Source organism: Platalea leucorodia, assembly GCF_965183815.1.
Source record: "Platalea leucorodia genome assembly, chromosome: 8".
Taxonomy (NCBI): domain Eukaryota; kingdom Metazoa; phylum Chordata; class Aves; order Pelecaniformes; family Threskiornithidae; genus Platalea; species Platalea leucorodia.
In genome coordinates, this window is record NC_138830.1 from 22,523,479 (window position 1) to 22,540,987 (window position 17,509).

A 17,509-nucleotide genomic window follows, 5' to 3' on the forward strand; every position below is an offset into this window, starting at 1 on the left:
AAAGGGAATAACGTATCACTTCGATAAACAGAGCATCTAAGAACACTAGATTTTTAAAATACGTTGTTAAGTATAAATATTATTTCATAGGGAAATTGTTTTCTATTGTTTTATGAGGGTTAACCTTGGCACTGGCAAAAGATAGGAAGTGCTTGTTTAAAGAACATTAAAGGGCAAACAAAGCCATGACTACCCTAAATCTATGTTTCAAATGCAGAGTTACGATCTCATTTCCTGTAAATTTTAAACTTGTGTAATGTGGTCATATAAATATTAGAAAAATAGAGGGTCATTGTAACCCTAATAAGAGCAAGAATCCAACACAGTAGTTCAGAATAGAAAAACAAATGTGATTTTTAGAAACATAATTGAAAAATAGCAGCAGACATTCTATTCATGGGAAAAATATATTATACCACCTTAAGCTGCCATAAAAGAGCAGGTAAAAATAGCTGTATCAGGAAAGGTAGGAAAGTTTTTCTATTGCTCTTTTTGAACCAGAAAGCCATTGATGAAATTTAAGAAAAGGTGGTTTCTATTCAAAGACTACAAGAGGAAAGGTGCAGCACATGCTGTGTGGATGGTATCCTGAGAAAAATTCAGAGCTAGAAAACACAGAAACAAGGGCTTAATTTTTTGTCACACATTTTTCTCTTTATAGCAACTTTGTTGAGTCCTATTACATGCCTTAGTTACCCCAGAGCAGATAGGAAAAGTAAGTCCAAAACCCAACAGAACATATTTTTTTATTATTATTTCTAAAGAATCAAGAGGTAAAAATGACAGAGGATTCTGTAGGACAGTTACTCAGGTTTTGCAATAGAATTATGGAAAAAAAACCCAGAATCTTACAAAGACTCAGATGAATAAGATCTTTTGATAATGGGACCTCATGCAATTTGGATGCTTTTATTTATATTCTGGGCTCTCAGGTGTGATCCCATGTAGCATTTCCTCTCTGCACTTACCTCTCCCTGATGGATGAAAGGGGAAATGCAGTGTAAGAATCCACAGCCATCAAACATTATGGGATATGCAGTCCAGCCAGAAAGTCCAGGCTAGCAAGGAGAATAGAAGAAAAAGTAGTGTTAAAGACAGATCTCAAGGAATGCTGCAAAATCATTTTGAATCAGAGTGCTTCAGACTCCTAATAAAAATTGAAAATATTTCAGTTTGAGCCTTTTAAATGTGTCAATGAAGTATCTAAAGTTTCTATAAAAAGATTCAATTTTTTAAAAAATTACAAAACATCTAGTAATGTAAACAAAATGTTTCAATAACTCTACTTATTCTTACTATACAATAAGCATTCATAAACATCATCAAACTACAGTTTTTCATTTGTCACAGTGCAAGCCGTAAGTGCCAGATGAAGTTAACAGATCTCAGATTAGGAGTTCATCTACACAGAGGCAGAATAAAGCAGACTCGTTGTCTGATATTTAATCTTCTTTTGAGTTTACTGGGACATGTGCACACTGGAAGGCATCACATGGCCTGCAGAAAACCTATCTTCTGTTCCCTCTTAACCTACTGGGAGAACTGGAAAAAATTTGGACTAATGACCTCAAGTGAAGTATTTGGCATATGACCATCTTTCATGCAGCATTTAATAAAATCACGGGTGGAGTTTTCCAGTACTCTCAAATTAATTTAACCGTTCTAATTAAGCTGAATATATTTACTCTGTCCTATGTGACATCTCGTGCCAAGGTGCACATGATTCTTTCTTACTTCTTGAATGTTAACATCTCTCATGTATGTATACTACAAGTTTCTGAAAGTCTTGCCTGCCTTTCTATGTTGGAATAATTCTCACTCATTTGCTCACTAGTTTCAACTACATACTGCATGGAGTAGCAATGCAAAATCATTATCCTACTTTTACTTGTCTTAGTTTACTGTAACTACTCTTTCCCCCCAGCATCTCCACATCACATGTTTCTCCAAGCCTTCCCCCACCCAAACTCCTCCTCAACTCCCATCACTCTTGCAAAATTTCACATAGCATTTCTAGCTTATTTGTGTCTTCCACATCAGCTCACCTTCTCAGAGGAAGCTTTTTTGTTTTAAGAAATGAGTGCTTCAAAATACATACTTGTTTTATTAATACAGAGATTAAAAATTGTTGCGCTATTATGAAATAGCTCTTTATATTTTGGAAAAATTCTGTATTTAAGTGGACATCCATGAAGGTTTTAGCTAGTCATTTATTCGCTTTTAGGTGCTTGGATTGTCAAAGTGTTTACTTGGGCAACAATTTTATACATAACGTTAAGAATTTCCCTGTGTAGCACTATTTATTTTCCCTCACTCATGTATTTTTGAAGCAAAACAGAAGTCATCCAATGAGTCATGAAACTCACTTGAGAAACACTCCCAAGGAGCCAGCGTTTGGGTGCCTCTTTGGCAAGAGGCATTGCTTCAGTAGCTAAGGATGTGACCTATTATGCAAAAACCAAAAGGAAACAAAAACTAAGGCCGCTACACACCTTGCCAATACCACTGCTTTTGGACGCTGAGGGCACAGGAGTCGTTTTTCACGTCCCTCTTCCCCGTAGTTTCTGCGGCTGCCGTACGTGACCCTCCCTCAGGGCCAGCACGCACCTCAGGAGGGGCGCCGGCCGCCGCGGCGGGCTGCGGGCCTCAGAGAGCTGCGCACGAAGCCCACTCGAAGGGAGGCAAAAAGGAGAGGAGGCTCCCAAGAGAGACATTTACAGCAGGGACCCCGGGGAAACGCCTCAGACACCGGAGGGCCGAGCCCGCCACAGCAGCGCCACAGGAACACAGCTTCTACTTCAGAGAAACCAGTAACTGCCTCCCCGCTCAGCTTATGAGGCGGAGCGCGTCGGTGACGTCACACCCCTTCAGCCAATAGCGGCCTCTGTTTACTCCGGGGGGGGCTCTGGGTGCATATTCATGAGGCAGGCCCCCGCGCCCGGCGGTTGCCGCAGCGGCTCCCAGCGGGAGGCGGAGCGACACCGCCCGCCCCGCCCCGGCTGCGCGGCCCCCGCCCGCCGCCGCCGCAGGAAGCCGCGCGGCCGCGGTGCGCGTTTATGCTGAGCCCTGCGCGGAGCGGCGCGGCCGAGCGCGGGGCGGAAGCGCCCGGCACCCCTCCCTGCCGCCCGGGTGCAGGCGACGAGAATGAGCCAGAGGGACACCCTGGTGCATCTCTTCGCCGGCGGGTAGGTGAAGCCGCCGCCCGGCGGGGGAGCGGGCGCGGTACCAGTCCCGGCCCTTCCGCGCGGGCTGTCGGGTCCCCCCTGCCCCTCTTCCTTCCCCACAGGCTCCGCCGCTCCAGCGGAGTGGGAGGTGTGGTGGGTGCCGCCCTGCAGCGCCCCCCCGCCCCCCTTGTCGCTGTAACCCCGGAATTGGCTCCTGCGGGGTTTTCCCGTCCCCCCTCCCTGGAGGTGCGGGGTCCTGCCCCGCTGCTGAGCCTGCCCGCCGCGGCCTGGCCTAGGAGGGGGCGGCCGCGCGTGGTGCGGGAGCCGGGGGCTCGGCCGCGGCCTGGAGCGGCTGCCCAGCGACGTCGCGGGGGCCCCGCCGGGGCGGGAGAGCTGCACAGGCGCCCCCGGAGCGCTGCGAGGGGCTGCCGCCCCTCCTCTGTGCCTGAGGGTCGTGGGGGAGGAGAGGGGGTCCCCGCGGTGGGGCCGGGGGCGCGGCAGGCCGCGCTGAGGCGCTCCCGGCGCGCCGCTTCCCGCCCGCTGCCCTGAGGCCCTTCCGGGCCTGCCCCGGGCCGGTTGCGCGCGTTTGGGCCCAGCCCTGCGGGGAGCCCTGGCTGCCCGGGCGGGCGCCCCTCGGCCTCGCTGGGAGCCTGGGCTCGCCGCGGGCGTGCGGTACCTGCCAGGCCCGGCCCCGAGTGTTGAGTTTTGTTAGGGCAAGGTGCGGGTGGAGGTTTCCCTTAAAAATAAACCGTTCCCTCTGATCGCCATTCCGGGAGTTTGTCCCTTACCTGGTGTTTCCGTGGAGAAACACGCTGAGAGCTTTGGGCCTGGGCTCCCCCACCACACCAGAGAGGCTGCCTAAACGTGCCTGTCCTCTCAGCAGTCTACAGATGGCTAGCTGGTAACGCTAGCGTTGAAGGGCCACTGTGTTACTTGAATGCATTTCAACACTATGGTGTGTACTACTTTTAGGTGTGGGGCTTGACACGGTCGTGCAGCTTTCTGCCCACGAAGACAGAAGAAATCGGAGGGAAGAATATAGCTAAAAGGAAAGATGTGGCCCTTGTAGCCTTGGTTAGGTTTGAGGTAACTCTAGTACCTTAACAGGTGTTTGCATCTTTTTAAGCTTTGTAATGCTCAGGATGTCTGCGGTTACACAGCCTGCAGCCTCTCCAGGGATAAAGTGGGAAGAGTACCTAGCTTAAAAGAGAAAGCTGGGGATCCTGTTTGGCTTAATGTTAAAAGTGTATCTGGGTAGCGAGCCCGGCTGTGTGGAAGTGGGAGAAATGACAGACTGAAAACATGCTTTGCATCCCAAAAGAGAGCTTGAAGCTTGGATTTCCATTTGTACTGATTGACTCTGGACTGGGGTTTTTGAGGTGGAAGAAGAATGTAGTGTTTACTCTGAGCAGGTCTGGGTGAGTTGGGTACACGTGAGCACATTCTCTGCTTCCAGCACACTTGCAGGTTTTCACTGTTACACACCTGGGTTTAGTGCTTATGTGGGTGCTTTTTCACCCCCCTGATTTCTGGCACTCTGTTTAAGAGGAGAGGGATTATGCAGCAGGAGGCCCAAGATACGGTAGTGTGTACTTTTTTCTTCAGAATTGACATCCTTGTAAACATTCAGAAAAGGAGGAGAAGGAATACTGCCTTATTGTAGCACTTCAACTTCATAGCTCTGCACAGGGGAGATTACTAGGCAGAATCGTGCGTAATGATAGAGACAGATTTATAAATCTGGAACTTAATACTGGATAAAGATTGTTCAGCTCAACTTATTCGTTCCTATTTTTTGCAGAGAAGTCTGGTCTACAGTTAGCTGCTGGCCAGTTGGGTTATACTGTGAGGAAACAGCATTCAGCCTTTTCCTCATGTGCCAGCCACGCATTTCCTGTAACCTTAGTTTAGCAAAGCTAACTGTATATTTGGTCACGTTTAGCAGTAGAAAAGTTATTCAGGGTTATCTCATGACTTCTTTGCGAGCATGGTGGATTACAGATCACCTGAGTGATCTTTAGCCTTTAGTGAAACTTAAAGAAAAAGAAAGGAAGCTTTGTTTTCCTTTAGGTTTTACTGGAGACTGTATGGAAACAACATGATTATCTCAATGTGCTGGCCTTTTCTTGTAATGTCCGAGTTCAGTCTTCAGTTTCTGCTTTCTGTAATGAAACTATAACTGACGACATTGCTGTTTTAGTAATGGAGGTGGGGGCTGTCCTTGGATTTTTCTGTAGCTGCCTAGCTTGTTTCATGACCAATTCAACAACAACTGTCAAACTGCAATACTTCTGGGCCATTATAATTTTATGTTGGCAGTTAGTTTCATATTTCTAATAATTTTTTTCCCTTATTCTTTTTTTCCTATCTCTGCATCCTTATCCCTTTCCAACAGGTCTGGTAGACTCTTTTAGCAATGCTGGCCACTGGGGCAATGATGGTGAGGGAATTACTCAGCAATTACTACTTGATTTGTTTTTCTAAAGTAATTTTTACTCAAGTAGTTTCAGTTTTAAGAATCCCATCTCTTGTTTCACAACTGCATGTTAATTGTAAATACAACCAATATTTTGTGATTAGAAATACTAATTCTAAGTCTAAAGAAATAATTTAGTACTCATTTTGGAGTGGCTTTAATGTAGTTTATAGCATCATCATTGAATTGAAGTGGTGCTTTTTTTTTTTTTTCCTAGAAAAGACAGCTCAACTAAATGATTTTGCTGGACTAGCTCATGCATTACCCAATACATCAACAAAGTACTACTTCATTTACACACACACACACCCCCCCACCCATGTCCTACTTGGACCTTCCTGACTTTTTTTAAATAACATATTCTCTGAAGTTCGATATGTAAACGTAACAGCAATCACATTTAGAAGAAGAAAATAGATAGCATGAGAAGAGCATCATATTTGCAGGAAATAAGGTAGAAAAATAAAGAATTCCTTTTTAATGAAAAAAGGTTACTAACTTTTAAGAACACATTCCTTAAAGAAAAGCAGTTTTAGCTGATAGAATTTGTAAGCAATTGTTTTCATGCTGTAACTTTGTCACTTAAAGACACTTAAGCATAGTTTTCTAGGCTATATTCAAAACTGCCATTGTGCACTCTATAGTGCAGAGTAATTGCAGGGAGCATACCTGAATGGATTGATGAGTATACCTGAAGTTCAGTTTCATGCTGTGACACGTTTGAAATCATTTACTTAGCTCATATTTTGTCACGATGCCGCTATTTGTCAGGTTCTGTTTCTGAAAACCGTGTAGTTACCATGGCTCCATTTGCTAATAGTATCTTGTCCTTGTGGGAGCAGGAACTAGCTGGGCACCTGTAGTGTTGGATCACAATACAAAATTGTGCTTCAGGTGAAACGTGATTTTTTTTTCCCTCTTTTTTTTTTTTTTTCTTCTTCTTCTGAGCTACTTAGTTGCATTGCTCAGAACTCTTCTGTTTCAGGAATCAAACTGTAGATTTTTTGCATATCTTCTGTTTTTCCATCTCCTGGTCAAATAGCAGCTGTTGTCACTGTAGACAGCATGTTGGTAGTATAAACTCAGGTGCTTTTATTCCAAACCAAGAAGAATTAATTGAACATTCCTCATTCTTGAATTACAAAGTCTTGTCATTGAAATGTAGGCTTTAGATGAACATTTTAGTTCAAGTAGGTAAGTTACACAGTTACATGCTTTTCTAGTTATTAGACTACTTAAAACAACAACAAAAAAAGTAGTGGAAACATGTTTTGAATGTAACTGCTTGCAATCATAATTGGTACATCAAATGAAAATTCAGGTCTTGGCTATAAAAATAATTTCCAAGTTTTCATCATTTATTCTTCATTTCCAGAAAGCTTATGACAGCAATTCTGTATCATACAAACTTCCATCAGGGCATGGGAACGTGCTTGGGCTTTGTTTCCTCAGCAAAAGGAAGAACTGTTTTGGTTAGGGGATTGACAGCTGCTTTTCTGAGTTCAGTGTTGGACAGTCTAAGGTTTACTTCTTAATTCTTTCTTTACTCGTAGTGTTCTGTGCAGAAGGTTGGCTGTTTTCTAACTCAATGTGTGAGGGAGTATAGGGAGGAGTCTCTTTTTATTTGTCTTCATTATAGAACTGTCTTAAATTGATCTGTATTTTAAATCACTCTGTCTGACAGAGGTTCTTAGCAAATCTCTGCAGTGGCTGAAATAGTTAAGATTCGGAAAATATATTTTAGATGAATGTTTGAATTCTTCAAAAAGATCAGACACTATTGAAATTTATGAAGTAAAGGTGAAAGATCCTTGGGGTTTCTTGATTTAAGAAGATATTAGTTAATAATGTAGCAGGTAGTGTGACGATAGGGGCTTTTTTACTCTCTTTCAGAAAATAGCCACTTGAGCCATAACTGAGTTGCCAAGCGCTTGGACTCTCTTCCAACCTAAAATACATTCCTTGCATAACCCTGGCTGTCTTTCAGAACGAGTTCTTCCAAACTTCAGGTTATTTTTGTGTTCAGATATTCTTCTGTGGAGAATAAGGCAGTGCTTGTTTAAAGCACTGAGTAGCTTGGGTTTTGCTACACGAGGTTACCAAATTGCGTGAAAATTGCTGTCGGTACTTGAGAAACTGTGAAGCTGGTGTGTTTCTCATATTTCCTTCTAGATGACTGATGTTTTCAGCTGTTTTTACTTAAAACAAATGTGGTGGTAAATATTTATTTACCCTGGCTCCTAATAGAAGCTACACTGTACATGTTGATGTTTGGTTTGGATAATGGAACCCAGTGATGCTTGTTCCCCTTGTGGTGTTTTTCCTGTTTTCACTTGTAGTTTTCTGTATGTCAGCACATCAGGGGAATTTTATTTTTATGCTGTTAATTAGAAATAGCAAGTTTGATTAGTATTTTAAGTTTACAGATGTTAGCTTAACTTACACTTTCAAAGTTTCAGCAAAGAAACATAATTGGTGAATAAGGGGATTAAGGGTTTCTGGCTGCCAGTACGCCTAGTTGTCATATTAATACTAAAGATGGAAAGGTGTATAATATACAGGTTCAGCAGTATAATGACAGGAAAACCCTAAAAATTCAGGATTAATGAGATACAGTCTTGCTGTTTCTGAAAGTTGTACTTGCTAAAGCCCTTAAATACCCTCAAAAGAGGGATACTGTAAACTTAATATCCAAACCTGCAACTTTATCTGTTGATGTGACAGTTAATCATGTGTTGTAACTCATGCTCTTGTGCTCATGTAACTCATGTACTCATGCTCTATGAAATTGCTGATCGATTTGGGACCTGAATTAGCAGTAAGTGGTGAAGAGATTAGAAGGAGTTCTGTTTGCAAGTGGCTTGGGTTTTGTTTCTTTTGAGAGTTTTGAGCTCAATTTTCTTGCTGTTTCCATTGGCAGCCAGTATTTGCATGGAACTTTCATTTTCACACAGGAAAGAGAAACAGCTGGTAAAATACATGAATGAATGTAGACCCAAGATAACAGGGTCAAGGGTTATCTTCGAGTCTTTGAGGCTGTGGTTACAAATACTGTGAAAGGTGAATCTGAAACTAGCACCATGCAGCTTTGTCTTTTATTTGTATAAAATATGCAATTATCTGAAGGAATAAAAAAAATCTTGCACTGACAGTTTCAATTCGAGGTCAGCTGACACTGGCATTGGGAATATTAATCTGCTTTGGAGCATTTATAGACAGTCTAGTGGCTGAAGTTGAGATCCTCATCCATGCTGGAGCTGTCTCTGCATTTACTTGCAGGAGTGTAAGGTAACAGTAAAAGATACTCAACTACTCTGGACAAAGGCAGTGATTCCTTAGCAGATACCCTCAAGTTACAATAATAAAAGAAGGTTTTCTTGTACAGCCATCTCTGGAAATAGAACCTGGGATTTGAATGTCAAACAGGATTAGGTTTTTGAAGCACGTGCCTATTTCTTTCCTTGCAGTGTCTCTACAAATAATACAGGTTTGTCTGGGGAAAATGGTTGTCAATACTGTAGCTGTGTTGAATTGCTAGCAGAGTTTAAAGCCCAAATAGTTATAGGTTAGTTTCTGTTAATCTGGTGAGGTGATGGACTTCTAAATACCCATTAGGGATCAAATTAAATGTGGTTTGGTTTTTTTGTTTGTTTGTTTTTTTGATGGGTTCTCTCTGGAATAAGCTGAAGTTTAGGAGAGCATTGCCATCTTCCTAGATTCTTCTGTCCAAGAGATGTCAAGTAGACAACTGTTCTTAGTTTCACTGTTGTTATTTTAAGTTTGTCACAATCCTGCAGGTTAGATGATAACTACATGTCTCTCTATCTGTTTCAGTGAGTGCAATGTCTCTTGTGTCTTCTTGTACAGTTTAAGCTGCAGGTTTAATTCTCTAACTTGACTGTGTTAATAGTAATGGGATTTCAATCTTCCTTTTTACCTATGTGTTTATTTTTGCGAATTTACCTACTGATCTTTGCTCTTTTGCTCTTCAAATTACTTGGGACCTACAGATGGCTTCTCATGCCCTTGTATGATTGGGTGTTCCTGGTGAAAGTCAGCTTTGCAAGTTTTTCTTGTGCTCACTTAGCAAAGCTGAAAAAGGCTTATAGTAAACACTGATTTGAGGCAAATGTCAAATTTAGGATAGGTAAGATGAGCAACCAGTCTTCTAAACAACATTCATTAGAAACTGCTGTAAACATTCAGACAGGAATGTCTTGGGTTTTGCCCTTTTTGACTTCTAGGTTATACTCTGTCAGCAGGAATGTTACCCTACCAGGTGAAACTCATCTAATCCTGGAGAAAAAGTTACACATTAGTAAGTGTTCTCATGAGTCACAGTTGTTGGGACCTAGTACATGACTGGAGATGCTGTAGCCCAGAGTGGTTTTAATTAATAGAAATTTCTTAAGCAGTTTACAGAATCCCACCTGTGTTATTGAGGAGAACTTGTCTAATAATTTTCTAACTCTTAAAAAATGGTTTTCCAAACTGTGCTACTCCCTAATATGTTTTAAGCTACAAACTAAAAAAAAACTCTCCTTAATTTGAGCCAGTGAGGAGGGTAGCAAGAATGGTGGCGGCAGTCTGCTGACAGTTTATAGAACACTTTTTCTAAGCTGGAGCGGGTGGCTGGCTGTTAATGGCCTGCCAGGACTTGTAGCACAAAGAAGTAGCTGTCTCTTTCACAGTATTTCTAGTAGTGTGCTAAATAAGCAAGGCCGGAAATATATTTCCAAGTACAGTACACTGTCATTGATGCTGGTGACAGAACAGCTGGCATGCTTAGAAGTTGCTTATTTGTACAGGGTGCATAGTTACTGAATTGTCTCTCTTCTTTGTTTATCTACAAGCTATGTTTACTGACAGTTTCTCATAAACAGATTTTTGTCAAGCCTTGCAGTGTTTATCTTAAAGTTCAAGTGAACTAGATAAATCAATGTTGTTCCTGAATTATGATTTCATTTAGTGGTTCAGTTCAAACTTGGTGGATCTTGTGACTGCTGAGCAGTGTCTGGTTCCCCAACATTTGGGGACTTTTTCTTTTACTCCTTCAATGCCAGATGCTTCCTCTATTATATGGGGCTTCTTGAGGACTGGGAGAGTGAGGTATTACATTTTGGCAGAAGTAGAAATCAGGGATTTTGCAGGCTTGTTTGTGAGCAATACAGAACCACATAGTGCTATAAAACTTCTCTGCTTTCTTCATTTGTAAGTAGCAATTTGAGATCTTGAAGATAGGGGACAGAGGAGAATTTTAATCTAAACTATCAATAGTTAGTGGAAAACATTCAAAATATTCTCAGGTTTAGTTGAGACATCTTAAACGGTTTAAAGAAAAAAAAATTACAACAAAAAACACCCAACAACACAACAGTAAGAAACTGCAAGAGTGCTGATTATTTGAAATTACTTGAATGGCAGAATGTGGTGCAGGTAAAGGGTGCACAGTTCTTAAAGGGAGGTGATCTGCTGCTTCCTTATGATGCATGTAAAAATAGTGCTGGCTGCTGTTACATCAGCTGGTTACCACTGAACAGCACTTGCTGTAGGCAGACTTAAAAAGAACAAGCATGGAGTAGCTGTATGTCTGCCCTCTTCCCTAGTAATCTAGTGATCCATTGCTGAATGAAGTATTTTTCCAGTGTGGCGTAGCTATGGAGCCAGTAGCATTAAAGCCTGCAAATTCCAAGCCCTGTTGAAGAATACAGGCCAAGTTTTTTCCTCCTCCTTTTTCCCCCCTGCCATAGTATTTATCTCATTAATATAAACCATAACACGTGCTTTCCCTTGCTATTACTGTTGCTTGAAAACAAGTCCTCATGTAACCTGTCCAAAATCAAATGCAGAAAGATCTTAAAGCAGTAGGCTCAAGGGGATCAGAAACAGAGGGTTTGCAAGAAAGGAAATAAACTGTAAAGCCAGCTTCCTACATTGCCTGCACAGGCACATTACCATACAGCAGTGTCTGCTGTTGAACTGCAGGAAACACAGTCACTTGCTATCTGTCTTGAAGATGCTCAAGCTCTAAAGCTCCGTGTCAAGTTCTTTGGAGGGCTGGCCCACCTGTGGTTCTCACGTGGTATTCATGTCATGAACCTTAACATGTTACAGCCTCCTACTGCTTCCAATACTGGCTAAAATAAATATTAGCACATCTAGTCTGTCTCTTCCTGCAACTCTTATTTTAAAAAGTCTATTTGTAGCTTACCGTTAGAAGAGAAGCAAGTGAATTGTTCATTCAGAGGTGTTTCAAACATGCTACTCTAAAAGCTGTGTCAGTCTGTTACTGCATGTGTACAGCACACACTGGAAGACTGTCTTCCATCTTCCTGTGAGAACACTTTTTTCCAGACTGACAAAGAAACTTGATTTCTTTCCTGAATTAAAACTTGGAAGAGAGTAGACTTCAGTCTAATGTTGGAGTTAGGGGCGGGACAAGATGCATTCAGGCTTAGTAATAGGATACCTCTAGGTCACTAGGTTTAAATGGAGTGTTAAGTGAACATCATCAAACATTATCCTACTTTGCAGCTGTTTGGTATTATCAGTTCAATTCTTACAAATGGATTAGTTTTTTAGGATGCAGTGCTGTGCTAACAACTACTATTATTTCTGGTATTCTCTGCAGTAGGAGAGAGTAGGAGAGTACTTCTCTGCAGTAGGAGACAGAATAAAAGCTACCTTACTATGAAAGTTTATAGGAGATCTTGAGTCTTAGCTATTACTCCTAATTTGTACTGAAATCTCCTTTGCATTTTGGAGGGCATTATTTTAAAAATACTATTGAACAAGTCTTACAGCTTTTTTAAAGGTTTTGGGGGTGTTTGAGACTCACATGTTACAACAAAATAACTGATAACTATCTTGTCAGAATCAAACACTGGCTCTAGTTATTGCATCAGAGAAGTGAATGCTGGGCCCTTTGAATTTAGTACGAATTGTATTTTTCTGTTAGTGGATTTCAGACTCAGTTGTTAGTAGCGTTAATTAATACCCTAATTGAAATCTGGATTTGCTTTTTTGTTTTGTTGGGGTGTTTTTTGTTGTGTTTTGTTTTGTTTTTTTTAAAAGGGTGCCTATAGCGTCCTGGTCATCGCTTTAAGAAAGGTATTTGGCGAAGTTAAGAATACTGATCTCGGAAAAGGTTCAAGGGAAGCACTTTTTTTGTAATGGTAATGTCAAGGAATTTGGGGTTGTCTTTGGAATCAGAATTTGTGGATTTGATATTTTTCCCTCAGAGGATGTATGTGATTGTAGTTAAACAGATAGGAATGTTGATATTAATAAATTGGTTATGAACAAGCACCAGAAGAATCCTCTGAGCAGAGCTGCTAAAAGGCAATACGCTCTTGGCTGTGTTCTGCTCTAGCAGAACGGGAGTAACTCCACTGTCAGCACAAGTCATTCATGGTTTGCCTTGCTCACAGAAATGAGTGGCAGACTGAAGCAAAATCTGCAAGTCTTCACCTGGTTAGCCACTTAAAGCTTTTAGTCTTCCCAGATTCTACTCTACAGTGTCTAGTCTGTCTTGATGTAATGGGCAGAACTCAGGAAACACTCAGAGAATTGTTGCTTTCATGGTACAATGCCCAAAATACAAACGGAGTTTTGAAGATGTCTTCATAAGTATTTTAATTTTATTAAATTGCCACACCACAGTTTTTACCAGTTTTTACATGTAGCCCTGTGTGCATAGTGCACAAATCTTTTCTACCCTTAAGGATTTTTGGTACCTTGTTTGTGGTCAGGAGTACACTAAACATTCAAAAAAAGTTAAAATTTACCATAAGAAGTTAAACATTTCAGATACTGAGCTACTTTCCAGAACTGGTTTGAACAGCATGTACTGAAGACTGTGCACCTTCACTACTTTGGGAAACTTTATTTTTGTCTGTTTAAATTATCACTCCGAGTTGTGGGGTTAACAACCTGACTTAAGAATTTGCTTGCCTTCAAGGGCCAATACCTGCAGCATTGTCATGCATGTTCCAGTTCTTTCTTCACCTTTTGCAATTTGACTGTGTTGAGTATCATGTTAATTATATGTGAATGTATTCTTCAGTTTCTTTGCACTTAAGAATGTGATGATCCTATTTCTTTCTCCAGATGTGGAGGTACTGTTGGTGCAATTCTGACATGTCCACTGGAAGTTGTGAAAACACGATTGCAGTCCTCCGCTGTGACTCTCTACATCTCTGAAGTCCATCTCAACACTGTGAATGGTGCTAGCGTCAATCGAGTAACTAGAGTTTCTCCTGGACCTCTCCATTGTTTGAAGTGAGTGTACATCTTACTAGGTGTTTGGTTCATTTTGCGGAGGGAGGAGGAGAGAGGAGGTTGGACAAATCCATATGAAAGATTCAGACTCTTATGTCTGTCATGATGCTCCCATGAGATGACTTTCCGTATTTTGCCTTTTTAACTATAATTGAGTTTCACATTCCACTTTTCCGAATGTCCTTCATGCTTGAGTTTGTACCTTGAATTAGCCGGAACATATATACCCTGTGCAATTCACAGCTCCAAACTACATCCCCAAAACTCACTGGGAGCACGGTAACACTTAAGTGCCAGACTGTATTTTCATCCTGAAAAAGTGTTAGTATAAGACTTTTTAAAATGTTTTCTGTCCAAATCATAGACGCTGCTGAATATGAAGGCAAGAAGCCCTATGAAAAATAACTTGGCTTCTTAGTGTCTCTCAACTTTCACCACTCAATACCTTTCCAGTCTTTCATTATATTCTGGTGGATGTGTGACTAATAAGACTTTTTTTAGAGCTAGTAAGAGATAGGTATGGCCAGGTTTTGCCATGATATGGGATGTTCTGTGTGCATTGTGCCTCACTGAACAGGGACTGCCTTTCCTCTCCTTGCCACCAGTGCCTGTGATGTTCAGTAGCAAGCAGGAAAGTTGTATGGCCACGGTTAAATTGCTAGTACAGACCACAGGCAGGGTTCACTTCACTCTGGGGGACTCAAGCTAGCCAGTTATGGGGAGGTATCTTCAGTAGTTGGAAATGAGGGGAGTGCTACTGCTTCTTGCATTAGAAGGAATTTGGTAAGACTCGGACCAGCTATCTTCTATCCCCAATTAATCAGTGAGAAGTAGTTTGTAGAGAGCCCCTTCTGGCAGTTGCAGTGTAGCATTTAGTCTTAATCTGGTTAGAGGGTAGGATTTGCTTAAATGGAGGTTATACCCAAATAATTCTGTGAATGGAAGATAGTTCTTATTGTGGACGTTCTGATTCGGAGCCTTTTTACCTGTAAGAGTCTGATGGGTGAACATGTTGGGAACAGGTATGTGGGAAGGGCGGGCTCAGATTGTGACAAGGAAGGAGAGCTCCATCCAAAGCACTTGCCTTATTGGCTTCTCTTGATGGAAGTTGAGCCTTTCAGCTTCTTCCCTGAATGTTTAGTTATGTATTTGTCTTCTGTTTAGAAATGTATCTGGTTTTGGTTTGTTTGTTTTTTAAATCTGAGTCTTAGACATGTTTTATATATGTGATACAAGAATGTGTATCTTCTTCTGCTTTTGTTCTTTGCTTAGATGTGTTTTCTTCCAGGTCAGTACCAAACAACTGAGATGCCAAGTAACTTTTCCAGGTTTCAAGTTCTTTAAATACAGTAAATACGAAAAAATCCCAAATGACGTGGCAATGGACTGTCACAATAAAAATACATACGTGCAGGACATAATTATTCTTGGTTAAGCAACTAGGGCTGTTTAGTGGGGAGATCAAACTGGATCCCTCTGTCACTCTCGTGCCTTTACTGTCACTTGATAATTTCTGACTTGTAAGTGTCAGGATTTGGTTGTCTCTTCTCATACCAAATTCAGTGCAGTGCTCCAAGGCTCACAATACTCAGTCTAAAAGCAGGGTGAATCAGGCAAATGATGTCAGGATTTCAGTTAACTGACTGCTGTGGAATCACTTCTGCATCTTCAGCATCAACAGAGGCGACTTCAAAGGCATCTCTGTCAGGAAACAAACTCAGAAGAACTGGTACAGGTGACTGCATTCTCTGGCAACAAAAGCGAATTCCCTTATTCTTAAATATCTGTGGTGTGTATCATATTGCGGATGCCTCTCATAATTAACCTTCCTGAGTTTAAACCTGAGGTCTTGATAATGGAAATCTGACCGACCTTTCAATGCAGGCTTCCCCATGTGACATAAGCAGGTCAGCTGAGGCCATACGGAGCATTTGTGCTGCTCTTCCAACCATGGATTTGCCATTTACTGCTTTCAATAAACAGTGCAGGCTCAGGGATCTACTGTTTAATGCAAGAAGTTTGTGTCTTATTTTCAGTGTAGGCTCTGGAACTCCTCCAGCTGCTGTCTGTGAATGCTGCAGAGCATCAGTAACTACCACCACTATAAATCCTGCTGCAGCCTCTCTTTAACGTTTTGTTGCTCTGTCAAGTCTTGGGACACTGAAGACCCAGACAAAACAGACCTGGTACACTTCACTCCTAAGTTTCTCTTAAGACACTGAGGCTCCTGCTGCTTTGTATACATGCATATGTTATATATGCATATATACATATGTGTAACACATGATGTTGTGGTGGTAGTGATTTTTAAGTGGACACAAATCATGTTAATTGGGTTCAGCTTTGCTGTAATCTGATACTGTGCCCATGCTGAGCTTTGGAATATGGTAAGATTTTTTTTTTTTAATAATTCCATCTGTAAGTGTTAGAAATGCTTTCAGGATGACAGACATGTCTAAGTAATTTGTATTTCCAAAGTGCTCTTGAGTATGTGTTCAACAGTCCAATTATTGCTGTGGAGCAATGCTACCCACATAGTGAAATCATATCTAATTGTTATGGACACGAAGCTAAGATGTTGCTGGACACATTATATGCCAGCATTCCTAAATAGTGACGGTAACTGTGCAGAACCACCATTTTATTTTTGCTTACTGAAAACAAATGTAAACATTCAGTTTGATTTAGCAGCAGAGCTGTGGTGAATCAGCTGCTGGAAATCTGAAGGAGATTCCAAACCTATTCTGTGCTATAGATGGCTTTCACCTGTTTGTTCTGATAGTAAATTCCAAACAGAATAGCCATTTATACAAGGGCAGTTTGCTTTATTGAGTAATTGACTTCTTGTTAACCTGCATGTCTCTTTGAAGAAGAAATATACAGGAGAACCATTTGTGTGTATTGGCCAGTGTTTCTAAATCAATAAGCACAGAGTTCTGTTTTATAACATCTAGTGAAGTAGTTAATTCTTAACTTTAAATCTGGTTCTAAAGCAATTGCTAGAGCAATTTGCAGTGATGGGATGCAGATAGTCCTTGTTTCTCCTGTGTCCTACCATACTTTTTAAGATACTATATCTGATTAGCATCTAGATTGTTGGACAGATTGATTTCACTAAAACTGAATATTAATGGATATCCTCTTACTGTGCCGGTGTACCTTGCTGCATAATGGTTTTCAGCTCTTTCTGAAAACCACAGTTACATGGGATAGGTATTCCAAACACTTAAGTACTAGTAATGTCGTTTGAGGTCTCGATTCACTGCTTGTATCTCTGTGTTTCTCTGTAAATCCCACAAAGATGGAAGGTGACACCCCCCTGCCACCCAAGCAGTCTTTCCAGAGCTGTGTTTATAGTGAACCTGGTACTATGAGATGTTAGGGCTGTACTGTGGCTCTGACTCTTTGTGTGAGTTACACTCCTTTTTCAGTTAATCTCAAAGTTAAGTGAGTTACCTTGCATGAGGAGGTAAGGATTGTGTTTTCTGGAATGAGCCGAAAAGGGAAAACCACTGGCTCCACAGCCCAGCGGCAGTGCTTGGGTAGGAGCACACAGGCAGCAGTTCAGAAGTGATAGGAGGGAATCCCT

The 17,509-nt window shown here is 41.4% G+C and overlaps 1 protein-coding gene across 1 annotated transcript in view; it reads left to right on the forward strand.

Moving 5' to 3' along the window:
- The first annotated feature begins 3,021 nt into the window (after positions 1-3,021).
- Positions 3,022-17,509, forward strand: part of SLC25A36 (solute carrier family 25 member 36) — a 35,355-nt gene continuing 20,867 nt past the window's right edge. Inside the window, exons 1-2 of the mRNA XM_082320663.1 lie at positions 3,022-3,185; positions 13,750-13,920. Of these exons, the coding sequence (XP_082176789.1) occupies positions 3,145-3,185; positions 13,750-13,920 (212 nt within the window). The 5' untranslated portion in view covers positions 3,022-3,144. The remainder of the gene's footprint in view (positions 3,186-13,749; positions 13,921-17,509) is intronic.